The following is an 18,195-nucleotide window of genomic DNA, read 5'->3' as shown; positions in this document are numbered from 1 at the left end:
CAGCCCAAATATTTCTTGCTCTCTGGTTCCTAGATGTCCTCTCATAGTAGTAGAAGTCAGAAATACCTATCTTCAATTTCTGTCTCATATACTTAATACTTGGGTGACCTGAGCAAGTTACTTAATCTATCTTAGCCTTAGTTTCCTCATCTATAAAATATAGATAACAGTAGCACCGACCTCACAAGGTTGCTGTCAGCAGCCGCAGCATTATAATATATAGTACTGTACACCTTTTCTCTACTTCTTCTGAATAAGATATTTGCATCCAGAGCAACGTTCTAATTATGAGTTTTAGCCCACCACATATTACTGATATTATGAGATTATATATGTCTCTTTTTTTTGTTGGGACCGCTAGTTCTTTTTGCCTAAACATTAGGCATTTAATTTGTACTTTGTGAACCTAATGGGTATCTCACCTGCTATTGTCTTGATTCTAGTTTCTCAATTCTTTGGATGCCAAAGAGATATATTTTGAAATAATGAACCATCTTCCAGATTTTGAAATACTCTCTGCAGATTCACTAAAGGTAATGTGTGATATTTAATTACACTAACAGCTGTTGGAATTTCAAGTAAGATTAAACTATTTAAAAACTGCCAGTTTGTATATTCTATCATTTTGGTGCACATAAAGGTTTAGAAGTAGCCCAAACTAAAGAAGAACTTAAAAAAAATATTAGTCAAATTATTCTAGAAGTGTTACTTATTATACCCTAGTTATTAATACCAAAGATTTCTAAACATTTATTTCCATCTCTACCTTAACTCTCTAAATCTTTCCTGGGAAAACTGAAAAATTTATCTTTATTCCAGTTCATCTACTAGGAAAATCTTCACTAGTAAGAATTCCTTTACATTTTCATTGCTACCTGACATTTAGGTTAAAGTTTGCTTGATATTATGCAGGTAATCTATTGTATTATATCAAAGAGAATGAAGTTATAAAATGAACATTTGAATAGACCTACAGTTTGGAAAAGCTTACTTGAAGTAAAAAATTAGATAATGTGAATCTTTTAAGAGCTAGAAATGAAGAGTTGGTATTTACAGTCTCCCCTTCTTCTTTTTGGTCATTTTCAAGAATCGATTGGCTCATCATAGGTGGCTGCTCTTCTTTCAGTTTGGAAAAAATGAAAATTCAAATGCTCATGACTTAAAAAAGTTAAAATTTCTTCTTAAAAAGGAACATATTCAGGTGAGAAAGCATGTTCCTTTGTCATGTAAGTATAATTATACTTTAAGTGATCTCAAGAATCAAAAATATCAGATTTACTTGAAATTCTCTTTTCAAACATCCTGGTTTTGTTTTGGTTTTCCATTCCAAATTTTAAGAGACACACTTGTTAGTGGTTAAAATGCATTTCCTTCATGACTTGCCTTTGTAATCAGTCTCACTTTATTAAAAAAAAATTTATTAAAAGCGATAAAATGGGAAACAATGACTTTTAATTTTTTTAAAAAGAGGAAGTAGATAATTATGTATTAATAGTACAATATTATTTTAGAATATCCTTACAATTTTAAATTTTTTGCTAGATATTAAGAGGTTTTTCCTAAGACTCAAATGAATTTTTCTTCTTTTTTTCAGGTTGGCAGGTTTGACTGTCTTTCTGAACCAGATACCTGTCGTAAGTTTTATGTTCATCAGCCATCTGTGGCAGTCTTTAAAGGTAAAGGAACTGAAGATTATGAAATTCATCATGGTAAGAAGACGACAATATAAAACTTAAGTTACCTTTATTTTAAATGGTACTATTTAATCTTCATACTATTATATAACATCATTAAGTTTTTATTTATACAAATATAGCTATAATTCTTCCTTTTGATTGTTTTAAAATTTCATGACACCTGTCATATAGTAAACCATATATAAATGCTTGTTCTTTTCCTTTTCCCTATGGACATATAAAACAACATCATGAAAAGAATGTTGCACTGAAAATTAGAAGACCTGTATTCCAACCCTGGTTCTGCCAATGAATTTTAGTTATGTATAGTTGGGAAAATTACTTATATAACTTGTGTGAACCATAGTTTTCCCACTGGCAAAGTGGAGAGAGAGAAGATTTATATGCTAAAGCAGTTAAACTACTAATTTATTTTTCAACAGTCTCTTTAATAGATAATTGACAATGACTTCCAGTGACTTTGGAGTCAGATGACCTTGATTTAAATCCTCCCTCTGATACTTAAATACCTAGGTGACCTAAGACAACCCATTTAATGTTATGAAACTTTAGTTTTCTCATCTGTAATATGAGAAGGTTGGACTCTCTTCAGTTTCTTCTAATTCTAAATTAATGATTTTATAATCTCATGCCATTCTTTAACTAGAATTCAAGTTATTAAGAATTCCATACAGGGAATTGATACAAAGTACAGTTAGAAATAAAATTGCATTAAAGTGAAATAAAGAGGTGAAATCAAGTCTTGATTAGGTTATCATCCTATATTTAACATCTTAAATATAGAAAGCTTTGAATATTTTTTTATCTATATGAAATGTAGTGGTAAGAATTTCTTTTCATTCATTTTCAAAGGAAAGAAAATCCTGTACCATATACTTGCATTTGCTAAAGAAAGTGTTGACTCTCATGTTGTCACGCTTGGACCTCAGAATTTTCCTGACAAAGAAAAAGAACCATGGCTTGTTGATTTCTTTACACCTGTAAGTAAGTTATGTTTCTATCTTACTTTTTTCGAATTAAAAAAATTGTAGTATTTTGTTGAAATTGTTTCTTTTGTAACAAAGACATCTTTGTTTAATTTGTGTCATGTATTTAGTAAATGCTCAGTAAATACTTATTGGTTGATTTCAATGTGGAGTTCCGTGATGACTACTCCCATGCACTGTACCATTTAATTCAGTGAGATAATTTCACTTTTATTAACAAATTAATATCCGTGAGCATGTATTTCGAAGAATAATTTGATTACATGATATACAGTAGAAAAAGTAGCATGTCTTAATGAAAAAAGCACTAGATTAGGAAAACTTGATTTCAGTCCTTTCTCTTAAACACTTCCTTTAACCTTTGGTGACCTTCAGATAATTCTCATATAGTATAAAATTATAGATAAACTATCTGTGAATTTACACTAGTGAAATAACAGGTATTTGATTAACTTATAACACAGAGTTCTCTGCTTAGTACATTTTAAAGAATAAGTATTTAAATGTACATTAGAGAAATAACTACTTAACTAATTTGTTGTTTTCTCTTTCCTACTGATAATTACTCTCTTTTTCTTTTAAGTGGTGTCCACCCTGTAGAGCCTTGTTGCCAGAGTTACGGAAAGCATCAAAGCATCTAAATGGGCAGCTTAAATTTGGCACCCTTGATTGTACAATCCATGAAGGTCTCTGCAACATGGTATGGTTTAAATGTAAAAATAAATTATTTTTTTCCCTAATCATTCTTTTCTAAGCAGAAAACATTACAACAAATGAGCTTCTTTAAAAGTTTTGTTAGTAAGAAAAATTTTGTCATGTTAGCAAAAATTTCTATTGACTGGAGAGGGCTTTGAGAAATACTAAAATTAAAGACTTATAATTTGTTAAATGAATAAAAGTTAAACAATTTCTAAAATATATCAAAGTTGCATTATAATTCATTATTATATGAATTTGGATGCCCTATAAGTAAAAAATACAAATACTTTTTAGAACAGTAAAAACATAATATGACATGGTTTATCTTTGCATTTGTGAGTAATAAATGTGATTTTTATTTAAAAAGTTTCCCAAAATATAGCTACTAAATCTCTTTTTTGAACTCAGGTGACACTTTAAATCTAACAAGATTTGATAGTGTGTTTTAGGGGCATTGAAATATTGTCTAAATACCACATTCATGATACCTATAAGTAAAGAATTTGTATGTTGCAGGAAAAATATCTCAGCAGTTGGCAGGGTCCTTATGGAAAAGTGTCCAGTTCCCTATTCATTTGTCCATAATTTAATGATATTAGAAAAAACTTAAATCCAGGAGCATACTGGAAAATTTGGTTGCTAGAAGAGATTGATAGAAAAGTGCTTAGGGTAGAAAGCAAAGGAAACTAATTAAATAAGTTAGTGTATGACTAAAAGAAATTTAATCTAAAGAGTGTAAAATGATTCATTGAGAAACAGATCCCATATTTTATGAGTCAACAGTATCATTCAGGAAAAATGTATAATCAAACGTCTAATTGCAAAATATATCTCTAAGAGGAAGGGAATTACCCCATTTTACAGATAGGTAAACTGAAAACTCTGAGAGGTTAAATAGGTCAATTGAGATCAATTGATTATTAAATTTTAGTTCAGTGCTCTTTTCATCATATTAGCTTATTTCTGACCAATTGTGTTCAATTTGGTATTTAGATTGTCACATGACACCATCACAAACAATTTTAAAGGTTTTTTCTAAATTGCACAGGAAATAATGAGGAAACAGACATCCTTGACTTTGAAAATAATAAATATTTTTGTCATCTTACCAGATCCTGTCCCTTTGAACCTTGTGACTTGTTTCAGTATTCCACAAAAATGGTTCTGGAGGTTGCAAAAGTTGTATGATAAAGTATTGGAAATGTCATAAAAAGAAATATTTGAATTATCAGTAATTATCATATTTTTCTAACAAATTTTTTGACCTAATGGAATATTTTTAAAATTATGCTCCTAGTTTAAGTAATCTCTTTTTTCCCCCTGAGGCAATTGGGATTAAGTGACTTGCCCAGGGTCACACAGCTAAGTGTCTGAAACCATACTTGAACCTGTCCTCCAGACTTCAGGGCTGATGATCTATCCACTGCGCCATCTAGCTTTCCCTAGTTTAAGTAATCTTGATATTCCTTGGTTTCCATATTTATTTCTCCATGTATAAAACTATACCGCTTTTAAATCCATGAAGATTTTGGAAGATCTGTTTTGGTCCAAGCAGTTGTGACTATCAAACTCAAAAAACAAAAGGGATTTTGCATACAATTATTAAACTTTGATTCTAATGCTACTGCTTATACAATAAAGCTTCCTTTCATGCAATTTCTTTAAAACTTTTTTATTAAACACATGAACAATTACAACAGCATTAGACTCATAGATTCAGAAACTTAATATTCTAAAGCTGTGATTATTACAGGGATCTGTGACAGATTATTCTTATCTAACTCCATCAAGTTATAGATGGGGAGCTGTAAAAGGCTGAAACTCTGAATAGGTGCACTGGAATCAGACAACTGCGCACATAAGGGTAATTACTTATTGGACAATACTCTTAGCATATGCTTGGAAAATGGCCCTTCTCACTATTCTGTGCTGGCTCAATCTTTTGGTGTATACAGATACACCAAGTGTGGGAGGGAGTGGAATAAGACATCCTGAGTCACTTTGGAGGAGAACAAGGAGAAGGAAGATCGGTAGGTGGAGAGCTTGTGGCAGTTTCATCCATCTCCTTTACTTCTCCTTCTAAAGACCAAGGACTTTTGCTGATTCTGAAGTCAACAGGGAGCTAACTCGGACTTCACAGGGAGCTTAAGAATATGAACTCATTTATTTTTGCTTTATCCCAGAATCTAGAGTATAGTTACCACTAAAATGTTTGTTAAATTAAATTGAAAAAAAAAAAAAAAGCCAGTAATGTACCTAGAGTGAGTTCTCAGCTGATAATCATAGACTATAAAGAAAACAGAAAAGGGCTTCAGGCCAAAAGACCAGTTCCAGTTATTCAATGAATACCTATAGTACTGAGATAAAAGACCCATTGAAATAGATAATATATAAATCTTAAGAAACTTCACATTTCTATTAATTTACCTTTTTCCCAAAACCCATTAAAAGTGTTCTATTGCTTATCTTTTAAATCTCTATTATATAAATCTAATTTCCAGAAATATTTTTAAAGTTTTTAATATGAAATTAACTTTAAAAAATAGACAGATTCTTTTGTAAGCTGCTAAAATGTTTAGCATACCATCTTTACATATATATGTAGCATTTCCATATAGAAATTTCAAAGATAAGAATTCTTCTCTTTCCTGAGATCAAGATCAAAATATATGACATCTTAAAATCATAGTTGACTTAATTTCCATCAATTTTATTTTATTTGTAAAGTTTTCTTTCCATTTGTAGAAAAGAATAAAGGAAAACTGTAAAGATAAATAGGATGGGGGAGAGTTTTTACTACAATTATAGTGAAAAATATAGTAGCCAGTAGACAAAGATAATGAAATAGTGCCGAGAAACAGAATTTGACACCAAAAACTACTTTTCTCATTGTTCATGAGTCGATGTCAGGAAGCCTTAAAAAAAAACTTGATCTCTGATAACTTTTCTCTAAAACAATTAATTGAAGCCGTCTATCTGATTACATGTCCCCTAGTGCAAGCATTTCAGTACTGTCATTGGATCACATAGTAGCTACTCATAAACTATGGGTATAGGAAAAGCCATGTTCATGAAAGCTCACAGTAGTGTTTCCAACTTCTTAGCCTAACTAAAATGTCTGGTTACTAATAGCAAAACTCTTAGCAAAATCAGGAAGGTGCAAACTTGTAATAGATCGTGTTAAAAATGCTAACTCTGTATATTTATTTGTCCTTTCTTTTTGAATAGTATAACATTCAGGCTTATCCAACAACAGTGGTATTCAACCAGTCCAGTATTCATGAATATGAGGGACATCACTCAGCTGAAGAGATTTTAGAATTTATAGAGGTGTGTTAAGCTACAGTTTATTACTGCTGTTTGTGTGTGTGTGTGTGTGTGTGTACTTGCTTGATAAATTCTATATAAATATTAATATTTTTAAGTCCCCAGAAGCATGGAAACTCAAAGTTAACTCTAAACTTTAGAGTCATGTGAGAATTCATTACACTTATTTATATAGAAGGTTTAGTGTCAGCTACTAAAGGCATAATAAAAGTGGTAAACTTAAAACTGCTAAGCTCAGTACAAGGAAAATTAATACCAGCACTGAATATATACTTCAATAGAATCAGTCCATCTCTGCCTAATAAGCCAAGCTTCAGTAGGCTAAAATGATCAGGTAGTCATAATAAGTCTAGTTCCAATATAATGAACCCTGGAAGTGAGGGGATAACTAGATTGTTGCCTCAGTAGGGGCAAAGTGGTCCAGGTCAAAATTGGAGCAGGTCAGATTTCCTGAGCTGACCAAAAATGGAATTGAGTCCATGAGTTATCACTGCATTTCCAATCTAAGTGAGCTAAGAATATCACAGTCTTCCTTCACATCCACCCTGCCCCTTCAGTTACAGGAAACATGGATTGAATGGGGACAAACTATTTCATTTTTGTCTTTCTGTCATCCTCTGCACATACAGTATTTGATACATGGGCTTTAGAAATCCTGGTTGGTTGATTGAATTGAAAGAGAGAGACAGACAGACAGAGAGTGTATGTGTGTGTGAGGGTAGTAATTAAAGCTTTATTCTCTTATTTCTGATGTATTTAGGATTTGAGGAACCCTTCTGTAATTTCTCTAACACCAGAGACATTCAATGAACTAGTTAAGAAAAGAAAACGTGATGAAGTTTGGATGGTTGATTTTTATTCTCCTTGGTGCAGACCATGCCAGATGTTAATGCCAGAGTGGAAAAGGATGGCCCGGGTAAAAGAAAAAAAATTTTTCCTAAATTTTAATTTTCTTATTTTGTAACTGAAGTTGATGTGGCAGACATAAAATTTAAATGAAAAGCTAAAGATGAAATGAGACAGTCTTTTACCTAATATTTTTAGCCATAGCATGTCATGAACCTGTTTTGTTAATTTGATAAAGCTTATGGAATCTCAAAAAATATTTTAAAATTCATAAATTAAACTACATAGGATTACAAAGAAAACTAATTAGATTGAAATGAAGATAAATATTTTCCCATCCCAGTCACAGCCCCTCCCCAATCAATACACAGACTTCTTGCAGTTCCATGGACCCCAAATCAAGAAAGAGCAATCTTCCTGTTGATATTTCAATACTATTTGAATCGCTGCTATTGCTATTCTCTTGTGAAATCAAAAGGCTGCTATTTACGATATATCATCTTGTCTTTTTGTTATATGTTGTTTAAAATGAGAACAAGCATTTAACTTTGTAATTTCTTTACAAACTAGTTTGGGAATTTAAAATGAGAACAGATGTAACATTCATTGTAAAAGTTTTTAGATGTGAAAATTTCATATTTAGCAGGTCAACACAATGATAATTAACCAAAACAACTTGGGAAAGAAGAGGGTCAAAGGTGGATTTTGTTTTCACAATTGAAAAAGAAGAATTTTTATTAAAAAAAAAGAAATAATAATATAAATTAATTATTTGGGCACACAGCCTGAGAATACAGCTATTATTTTAGGATTCTTAAAACTTTCTTTTAATACATCTTCAAAATCTTGACATTACTACTTCATCTTTTCAATACATTTTTTTTACATTTTAAAATTTTGAGCAAGTATGACTATTTGGATCAGTACTGAAAAGACTTTCATTGTGTTAATTGATTTTTTTAAAAAGCCTTAACATTTCTTGAAAAGATAAATTAACTTTAAAGTTAATCTGGAACAATTCTGAGATGAGCCCTGTTAAAATTCAGAGATCTTCCATTTTGACTTATTTGTCAGTTAGGCCTGAATTGTGTAAGGCCCTTGTGGGAGGACAATTTTTAATGTATTTGTAGTATTGATTAAATTTATCTTAAATTAGATTAATTTCTCTAGTTTAAAAATATTTAGAAAAAATTATCTCAGTCTTTTCCTTCTAATCATTTTTCAATATTTTGTTTGATCTCTTACTTTTAGTTGTTAAATGGTCTCATCAGTGTTGGCAGTGTAGATTGCCAAAAGTATTATTCCTTTTGTAGTGAAGAACAAGTCAAGAAATACCCTGATATAAGACTTTACCCTCCAAAATCAAACACAGCTTATCAATATTAGTAAGTATTTTTTTAACTTGTAGTCTTATAACATGCATCTATGTAGTTAGCATTATAGAAGAATTAAATCTTATATTTACTATATTAGGTCAGGGATGATATACAGCAGTGGTATGGTTACTATTAAGGCTTTCATTATTGATAAAAACTGTTTTATCTTCAATATCCTGAAAGCTTTGGAAACTATCAATCTCATTCTAATAATCAGTAATACAGTTTTACACTGTTCTACTTCCTGTGCAACAGTAAGATTAGCCTTTCTGAATTCAGAATAAATACCTCACAAAATTTAGTATGTATGAAAATGCTACCTTTTTATGATATCTTACCAGTTTTCTTCCAGGAATAGCATATTCTCTAAAGTGAACAATCTCTAAAGTGAAAGCAATGGATAGTATCTTTTGGCCATCTTATCCATTGCTTTCATTTTATAGATAAATATCTAACAGTATAAATTCTTATAACATACAAGTATTAAAAAGAAAAATTTGAGACCCTCAGTAAGCTAACAAACTATTTTGCTACTGCCCCCAACTGGAAGGGAATACTTAGTTTCAGAACATTTAAAGCTTTCAGATCACCATCCTATTGACTAAGTACAGAGACTTCAAGATTTAACTATGACCAAAAAATTAATTGCGATTAATTCATCCAAAGACTCTCTGAATTCACAAAAGATATACAAAATCAATTTGAGCTTTTTCAGCTTTATTTATATATGACCTTCAGGAGCTTGAATGTTACTACCATAGTCCTCAAGAATAAAGGGTCACTACTGCTCCTGCTATTGCTGCTACTACTATTACACAATGGCTCCAACAACAATATCTAGCATTTATATAAGGTTTGCAAGTAAGGTTATGATAGCTTTTTATACTCTAGTATCTCAAGCTACTCCAAGAAATACAATATTTAAAAGTTTTAAATACATCTAATCTTTTGGTAATTAAAGACACCTAATAGTATATATTCATTTAGAATCAAGTGGCTAAAAGAGTCTTATAAATTATGGATTCTACTTTGAGGTATAGTTTAATTTGCAAAGTTGTTAAGAGCATCATTTCTCAAAAAGTGTACTTTCAGGGGGAGTGGTCTATTTTCATTATACTGTGATGTTTTCATTTCTAATGCTATAAATATTGACAAAATAACCCTTATTAAAAAAAACCTTGAAGGTGAGGCAATAATACTCGATAATTTTCAAGAATGTAAAAAGGATTTCTGAGACCTAACTTTTTTGATGATTTAGAATGATATAGAATCTTTGCTATGGGACCATTGGTCCACTGATATGTGGCTCTCTGAAATAAAATGACTGGAGCTAATTTTGTGCAAAAATTGAGCATTCTAAGCTGAAAAAAGGCAAATCTGGAAGTACAGGTGGCACTGTAAAAGCAGTGACTTTTTTCCAAGCATGGTGTGTAAAGATAGTAGGTGAAAATAATTTGATAATTTTTTAAAAACAAATTATTTCCTAAATAATAGCTCATACTACTTAATAATGAACTAGGACAATACTTTTGTATAACTTTTAAATATATACAGGATACCACTAAACAAGACATCTTGTTTCCTCTCTTTTAGTACTTATAATGGATGGGATAGAGATGCATATTCTCTAAGAACCTGGGCTTTAGAGTGAGTAAAATCAGACATTTAAGAACTATATGCCTTTCTCTTATTTTTATAATATACTAAAAGTGTCTAATAACAAGTTGATAGCATTTTTAACTTATGAAAATTAGAGATTGTTTAAATGAAGGTGATAATTTCTGTTTAGCTTGTGTCATAAGATTAATGTTAGATTCAATTTATAATTTCATGAGCAGTACAATAGAAGATAATGTTATTACACTGAAGTATTTTGAAGATTATAGGATGTCTTACATTATTACATTTTAAAATTTTTTCCCTATTTTTATATGATGGAAAATGCTTTTGATGGCTTGCCAGATATTTGCCTCAGGTATCCATAGAACTTACACCGCAGACTTTCAATGACAAAGTGTTAGAAGGGAAAGATCATTGGGTAGTTGATTTCTATGCTCCTTGGTGTGGACCTTGCAGAAATTTTGCCCCAGAATTTGAGCTTTTGGCTAGGGTAAGTATTATTCAACTTTTTCACTAATTTGTAATATCTGGTTTTGCTATTAAGTAAATAACTATAGATCTCTTCCTCTTTGGTTTACTTTTTTAATGTTAAGTACTTTAAAAAATTATTTGAAGTGATATTTCTGAAATGTCTTTAAAATGAGAGAAACTGTTTTTCCCTGTAAAAGAAGTGTATTCATCTCTATAATACAGATGTTTTAGTTTCTTGATTATTTATGTCTATCTAAGATTGATAGGACTCTCTTATTAGAATTACTCTTTTATAGTCATTGACTTTGTAACCACATTTTTAAAGTTTAGAAACTTTTTTTTTCTCATGGGAGAAAGGGAAAATCTTTTGGCTTTAGTGCTAATTTTTCTTTTTGCTTAATATACCTTTCTCCCCTAAAATTCCAATCTTCTACTTTTTCACTAGTATTCTTAAATTATCTCCCCCCTTTATTATCATTATCTCCCAGAAGATAACAATGATTTTATATATATATATATATATATATTTAGTATATTTTTTTTCATACTACAGTTATATCATGACAATTCCAGGAAAAGGGTGAAGCATAATGCAAGCCTTTTAGAGTTTTTCTAAGTTTTCTTATTTAAAATGGGGGATGGGAGGAAGCAGTTAGAAGAAAGCAAATTTTAAAAAAGAAATTTATCCTTTGATAGAGAAAACTTAAAATTTTTATTCTTATACTTGTACATACTCAGATGAAGCATATTTAAATCGATACTTCCAGGATAAAGCAAAGTAAACATTTTTTCCCCTTTTTAGATTATTAAAGGAAAAGTAAAAGCTGGAAAAGTAGACTGTCAGGCTCATGCTTATACTTGCCAGACTGCTGGCATCAGAGCTTATCCTACTGTTAAATTTTATCCCTACCAAGGAAACAAGGTATGTATGGTATCTCAACATACTCTTTTTGAACAATTTATACTCAGAATGTTATTTGGGACTTTTTTTAAAAACTGAGATAATTCCATTCTCTAAATTTTTATTTTTTTGTACTCTTTTGGAGCATTTCGGTAAAGCAGTAAACATTTATTAAGCACCTCCTGTGTACCTGCATGAAGTGCTAAGGTTATAAAAAGAGGCAAAAGACTGTCCCCAACCCCAAGGAACTCACAATCTAATGGGAGAAACAACAAGTAAACAAATATGTTTAAATAAGCTTTAGACAAGATGAGTAGAAGAGAAAGAAAATAGAAAGAGAGGAGACACTAGAATCGAGAGATTGGGAGAGGCTTTCTCTAAATGATAATATTTTAGATAAGACTTTACAAAAGTCAGGGAACAAATGGGCAAAAGTATGGAAGGGAGAACATTGCAGGCATGGGGAATAGCCAGAGAAAATGCCCAGAACATTTGTTCTTGGAGATAATAGGGAGCCCCCAGAGTAATCACTTTCGAGATTTAGTGGATGAATGGAGTATTAATTGGAGTCAGGAGAGATTCAGATTTACCAGCAGGTTATTGTACAAATCTAGTCATGAGTTGTTGAGGATCTGTGCCAGTATGGCCGCAGTATAACAGAAAAGAAGGGAGCATATATAAGAGAAGTTGCAGAGGTCAAATTGACAGAATTTTAACAACAGATTGAATTTGGAAGGGAGGAGAAATAGAGGAAGTAAGAAATAGGAATTGAGGATGATTCCTAGCTTGTGAATCTGAGGAACTGAGAAGATGTAAATGGTGGAAAGATTTTGGGGAAAGGCAATGATTTCTGTTTTGAATATAGTTTAAGTGTCTACTGGACATTTAGAAATGTCAGAAAGGGAGTTGAAGATGTGAGATTAGTGGTGAACCAAAATATTGAGGACAGGATAGATATGAGAACAAAAGTGGTGTTCTGAAAATCATCCAGAAGAGGTTGATCAACAGTGTCAGAGGCTACAGAGGAGTAAAAATTGAGAAAAGGACATAAACTTCTTTGTAACTTTAAAGGGCAATGAGTTGGCACAAGAATAGAGCACTGAAATTGGAATCAGGAAGGCTCATCTTCAGGAGTTTAAATCTGGCTAGCTGATTAACCTTGGGCAAGTCATTTAATCCTATTTGCCTAATTTTCTTCATCTGTAAAATGAACTAGAGAAGAAAATTAAAAAGCACTTACCTTTGTTGAGAAAACCCAAATAGGATCATGAAAAGTTAGACTGAAATAGCTGAACACCAAATTTCATGGTAATAATGAAGTCAGAAGCCAGATTATAAAGAGTTAAGTGAGTGAAAGGAGAAAAAGTGGACAGCTAAATCAAGGAGATTTCAGGCATGTTTTACATAATTAGAATATGTCATGATAACTTCAATCTTTCATTTCTCTTCTCTCTACCAATTAAGAGCATTGATTCTAGATTCACAGACATGTTTACCTTCTTTGTCTTCTACATGAAGGAGGAAAAAGTTACTTCATGTCTCATATGCTTTCTTCAATTGATCCCATCTTTTGTCAGTGCTTTATCCACTGTGCTCTTTATGATGAATGTATTTAATATTTAAAACTTAATGTCAAACATGTTTCCATTTTTAAAAATTGAAAAGTAATTATTTTTCTAGTTGTTTCCTCTCCTTAGAATGTTGACTCATTGAAGAGGAGAGTAGCCCATAATTTATGGGCTTTATTGATATTATTTATTATAATAATGATTATAATTTAGATCTTCAAGGTTTGTTTTGGGCCTTGAAGAAAGTGTGGTATGAAGATCTAAGAATCCCGTACTCACTATGTAATTCCAGCCTCAATCACTAACTAGCTACATGATCTTGGACTTAGCTCTGTGATTTTGAATTTAACTTGTGAATTTTTTAATTTCTAAGATTCTTTTTGTCTTTGATATTTTTTAAAGAATTGTCTCTTTGACGTTTAAAAAAACAACTAGCTTTGTTTAATGATTTTGTGATGTCTAGGAAAAAAGGGAATAAATTATATCCTTTTTTTATTCATACTTGAAAAGTGCCTAATTACATACCCTTTTCTTAGTGGCATTTTTTCCAATATATAAATATAGTGCCAAGGAATAATACACTACCCATCTTTAGGGCTTGCCTGAAACCCCAAATGTTTTAAATAATGATTTCTTAAACTTTATCCATTCACAATCCCTTTTCATTCAAAAAAAAATTTTATGTAACTCTGGGTATATATGTATATAAAATAGGTAAACAAATCAAACATTCAACAATTATGATTGTTAAATCATAATTTCATGAGAACCCATATAAGATCACAAATCACAGTTTAAAAAAAAAAAGAGGGGTTTATATGATTAGGATTATCCAACCTGTAAAAGCAGTAATCGTGACAGTGTTATTTAGTTGGTATTAGTTGACTTAGAGCCTTAATGTAAATATTTAGCATAGCATACATATATGATAGATGTGTGTATATTTATTACAACTTAATGATAATGAATTTACTATTTAAAAATAGGATGAAATTTTTTATTCTTTGATTTCATTTTATTCCCAGAATTTCTTCATAATGTCAGTACTAGAGTTGGAAGTCTTTTACATTTTTGTGGATCAGTTCCACCAAACTTCCATTTTGCATATAAGCTAGGAATGATTGTGTAACTTTGATTTAGACAATATTGGCTGTTAAGTGAGTGTTTAATTGACCATAGTGTCATATATAAAAGTTAGTAATCATTCCATGCCAGGCTAGGAAAAAACAGCAAATATTGCCTCTTGATGAAATTTTTTTTTAATATTTAATTTAAGGATTTGACAAATTAATGAATCCTGTATTAAAAGCAGTAGCTTTCTTATTTATTATTGGTATAGAAATTGGTAGATTTGTGCTCTTTGTGTTTTTAACCAAATCTGTGATTCTATTACTGTAACTGTTCTCCTGGAATGTTTGCCCTACATCATCATTTCTAAGCATTGATCTAAGAAATTTTTTTCCCCTCTTAGTCCCTCCTTTAGGTTCAGAAAGTATGTTTTGCTTACAACCATTCCTTCCCACAGTATTTGGGAATTTTCTCTTAAATCTGACCTCTATCCCCATCCTTTTGCCTGTTGACTTTGATGTTTCTACACAAAATTTGTGAATGTTTATGTATATTCAGCCCTCCTTTGTCCATTTCAGATAAGAGTGAGGTTCATCTGATGCTCACTTCCTCTACTTACTTCTCCTTCCTTGTTTGCATCTTCTCATCTGTCCCAATTATAAGAAATAGCAAATTCCATTCCTTTCTTCCTCCTTTCTGTTCTACTTATTACTTTTACTCCCTTCAAACTCTTAACATAGAATCAATATACCCTCAAGTCTTCTGTTTTTCTTATTTAACTCCCTCAATACCATTTTCATCCAGTGATTCAAATAAATTTACCATTTAGATTTTTCAACACTTATATTTGCATTCCAAACTCACTATTTCATCTCCGGTCCTTTCATTAGAAATGTTTGAAAATCTTATATACCATTAAAGATACATTTTTCTTCTCATGGGATTATATTCAGCTTTTCAGGATAAGTTATTCTTTTTGTTAGTCTTGTCTCTTGCCTTTTGAAATACAGTACCCCAAGCCTCCTATATCTTAGTAAAAGCTGCTAGGTCTTGTTCTTAAGTTCTTTCTAGATGCTTTCAGTATTATTTTAGTGACCTCTATTTCTTATTCTGGCTAACTTTTTGTTAAGTTATATGATTTTCCTAAAACACAAGTCTAATTGCATTACTTCCTTACTCAATATATTCTAGTAGCTTTCTGTTAGCTGCAGGAACAAATAGAAAATGCTATGTTTGGCATTCAAAGCCCTTTATAATCTAGTTCTCTCCTACCTTTCAGTTTTCTTACATCTTACTCACCAATATGTGCTCTTTGATTCAGTGATACTGGCTCTCTGGCTGTCTTCCATATTTGGCATACTCTCTTCCTCTATTCTGTTTACTAACCTCTCCCTGTCTTTCTGTAAGTAACTACTAAATTCCCACCTCCTACAAGAAGCCTTTCCCAAGCCCTCTTAATGCCAATGTCTTCTCTTCCTTAATTATTTTCTACTTATCCTGTATGTAGCTTGCTTTGTATTTACAGTATGTATTTATATATTTTCTTCCCCATTTGATTGTAAGCTCCATGAATATAGGGTCTCTTTTCTTCCTCTTTATATATTCCCAGGGCTTATCATAGTGCTGGCACATGGCAGGTGCTTAATAAATGTTTATTGAGTTGAACATATGGAAAAAATAATTTTTCTACTTTCTCATTGGATTTCTGAACATTATTTGGTTTAAGTAGAACTTCAGACCAAATAATGTTTCTGGAAAAAGATATATGGGATATGGGTAATCATCTTTCTCTTTTAGGAAGCCATCTTAGTAGGAAGTTTAAATATAGGTCTTTTGTGGGCTTCCCTAAAGTTTTATTGTTGTTTATAATATTGTTTTTATGGGTAAAATGCTGTATTATTTCCAAAAAATTGACTTTTAGAAATAAACTTTTCAAATTCACTCCATTCATATCTTGGGTTACTAATTGACATTTTGGCCCTAGTGTCACAGTTCCATTAAGTAGCTAAGAAAAGATCACAAATAATTTTCTTTCAATTTTAGAAAAATATTTTTGGCAAGCAAATAGATATCAGAGATGCAAAAAGTATTGCTGACCTATTAGATGAAAAATTGCAATCTCTACAGAGTAAAACACATGGAGAGAAATCTAGAAACAAGGTAAGAAATAAATACGGTTGGATAAAATATTTTTATATGATAAAAATTGTCATTTGTAAGGAACTTTGCTAAATGTTCCCCAAAATGTATAGTAAAATAAGCAAAACTATTTGAAATACCAAAGTATCTAGAATTTCCATTTGTAAAGCATTCCATAATCAAAATATTTTGTATTCTAAAATAATAAGAGTGTTAAAATATGTATATATATAGCTCTCAACCATTAAGCATTCATTCTTTTTCATATAAAACCAGTTTAACTGGGAGATCAGTGCACTGGAATTTTATTATGTATTCTATGGTATTCTAATTATAAAACTTTATCACAAGTCTATATTGTCCATCCCACTGCCTGACTCTGTTTTTCTTTTTCAAGTAGTGCAATTTCTAATCTCTGTTCCTTCATGGGGTAGTACATTTTTTCCAATCTTCAAGTTAGACTTTAAAATAAATTTTATGGCCAGGTACCAACATTATACATTATTTTAAATCTGAAAGGAGAGGTGGTGGTTATAATTTAAATATTCATGGTTTCAATAGTGAAGAAAAGTTTCCATCTCAATAGTTACTTGATTGTTTTATTAGGGCCTTATGATTTCATCTTTGTGGGTATTTTGGTTTGTTTTTTTTTTTTTTGACAGGTCACTTTATAATTAATTTAGTAGATAATTTTTTAGAGTTACTGTGGCCAAAATATTCATCATCCTGGGGTCAAGCTGATGATATATTTCTCTATACCCTCAGCCTTTCCTTATAAGACCTGTTTCAGTGTGTTCTCTGTCAGTTAAACTTTGGAGAATCCAAAGTCATCTTCATGTCATAATGGGCACAAGAATAGGACTTCAATGGAAGTTTCATTACAATTGTCTCCAAATGTATTATAAGATGATACATGGTCTTATAATAAAGCAGTATAAGAATTTGAAATAAGGAAAAACTATGATTCCATTAACAGTTTGAAATTCCATAATTTTGCAACTGATGATGTATTTCTAGTTAACATCAGGGAATAATTTTGAAAGATTAAATGTTGAGTTGTTTGTACTAATCTAATTGCTTTTTATGTTATAAATTTTCCTTTCTGCTTATCTGTCCTTTGTTTTATAATAGGATGAACTATAAGTGAACTTGAAGATGGAACAATATAAAGAAAACTGAATCTGTGACATCAAAAGGCTTCATACTTAGAATGTTATTACATTCATAATAGGAATAAATGAACATTATTTTGGACTCATGATTGTGCTGCCTGAATTCTGTACATATTTGGTGCAGAAGGCTTCAGTTTTTCTGGTTAGGGGAACTCTAGACATGAGATTTGGACTCTATTCTACCTGCATTATTCCAGAAATACACAAAGGGATTCCCTTTAGTCTTGTGATCAAACATTTAGAATTGGGATCAGATGGGGTTTTGCAATTCTTTTTCAAGCACACTCTTCTTTAGAACTTTGTCTTTACCTATAAACTCCATATG

At 31.1% G+C, this 18,195-nt stretch overlaps 1 protein-coding gene across 7 annotated transcripts in view; it reads left to right on the top strand.

The window, feature by feature from the left end:
* The window catches only part of DNAJC10 (DnaJ heat shock protein family (Hsp40) member C10), a 35,163-nt gene extending 17,211 nt beyond the window's left edge, over positions 1–17,952 (top strand). For 6 of the 7 annotated variants that reach the window (XM_074302939.1, XM_074302936.1, XM_074302938.1 and 3 more), the window contains 13 exons: positions 444–533; positions 1,088–1,201; positions 1,595–1,709; positions 2,550–2,677; positions 3,267–3,383; positions 6,611–6,712; positions 7,470–7,625; positions 8,807–8,940; positions 10,525–10,578; positions 10,894–11,041; positions 11,825–11,944; positions 16,603–16,719; positions 17,830–17,952. In XM_074302939.1, the coding sequence (XP_074159040.1) occupies positions 444–533; positions 1,088–1,201; positions 1,595–1,709; positions 2,550–2,677; positions 3,267–3,383; positions 6,611–6,712; positions 7,470–7,625; positions 8,807–8,940; positions 10,525–10,578; positions 10,894–11,041; positions 11,825–11,944; positions 16,603–16,719; positions 17,830–17,841 (1,407 nt within the window). In that variant the 3' untranslated portion in view covers positions 17,842–17,952. Of the gene's footprint in view, positions 1–443; positions 534–1,087; positions 1,202–1,594; positions 1,710–2,549; positions 2,678–3,266; positions 3,384–6,610; positions 6,713–7,469; positions 7,626–8,806; positions 8,960–10,501; positions 10,579–10,893; positions 11,042–11,824; positions 11,945–16,602; positions 16,720–17,829 lie in introns of all 7 variants that reach the window. The other variant, XR_012488248.1, reaches the window with a different exon arrangement.
* The last annotated feature ends 243 nt before the right edge of the window (positions 17,953–18,195 follow it).

This window comes from Sminthopsis crassicaudata, chromosome 3 (genome assembly GCF_048593235.1).
Source record: "Sminthopsis crassicaudata isolate SCR6 chromosome 3, ASM4859323v1, whole genome shotgun sequence".
Lineage (NCBI taxonomy): Eukaryota > Metazoa > Chordata > Mammalia > Dasyuromorphia > Dasyuridae > Sminthopsis > Sminthopsis crassicaudata.
This window is presented reverse-complemented; position numbering and strand designations above follow the sequence as displayed.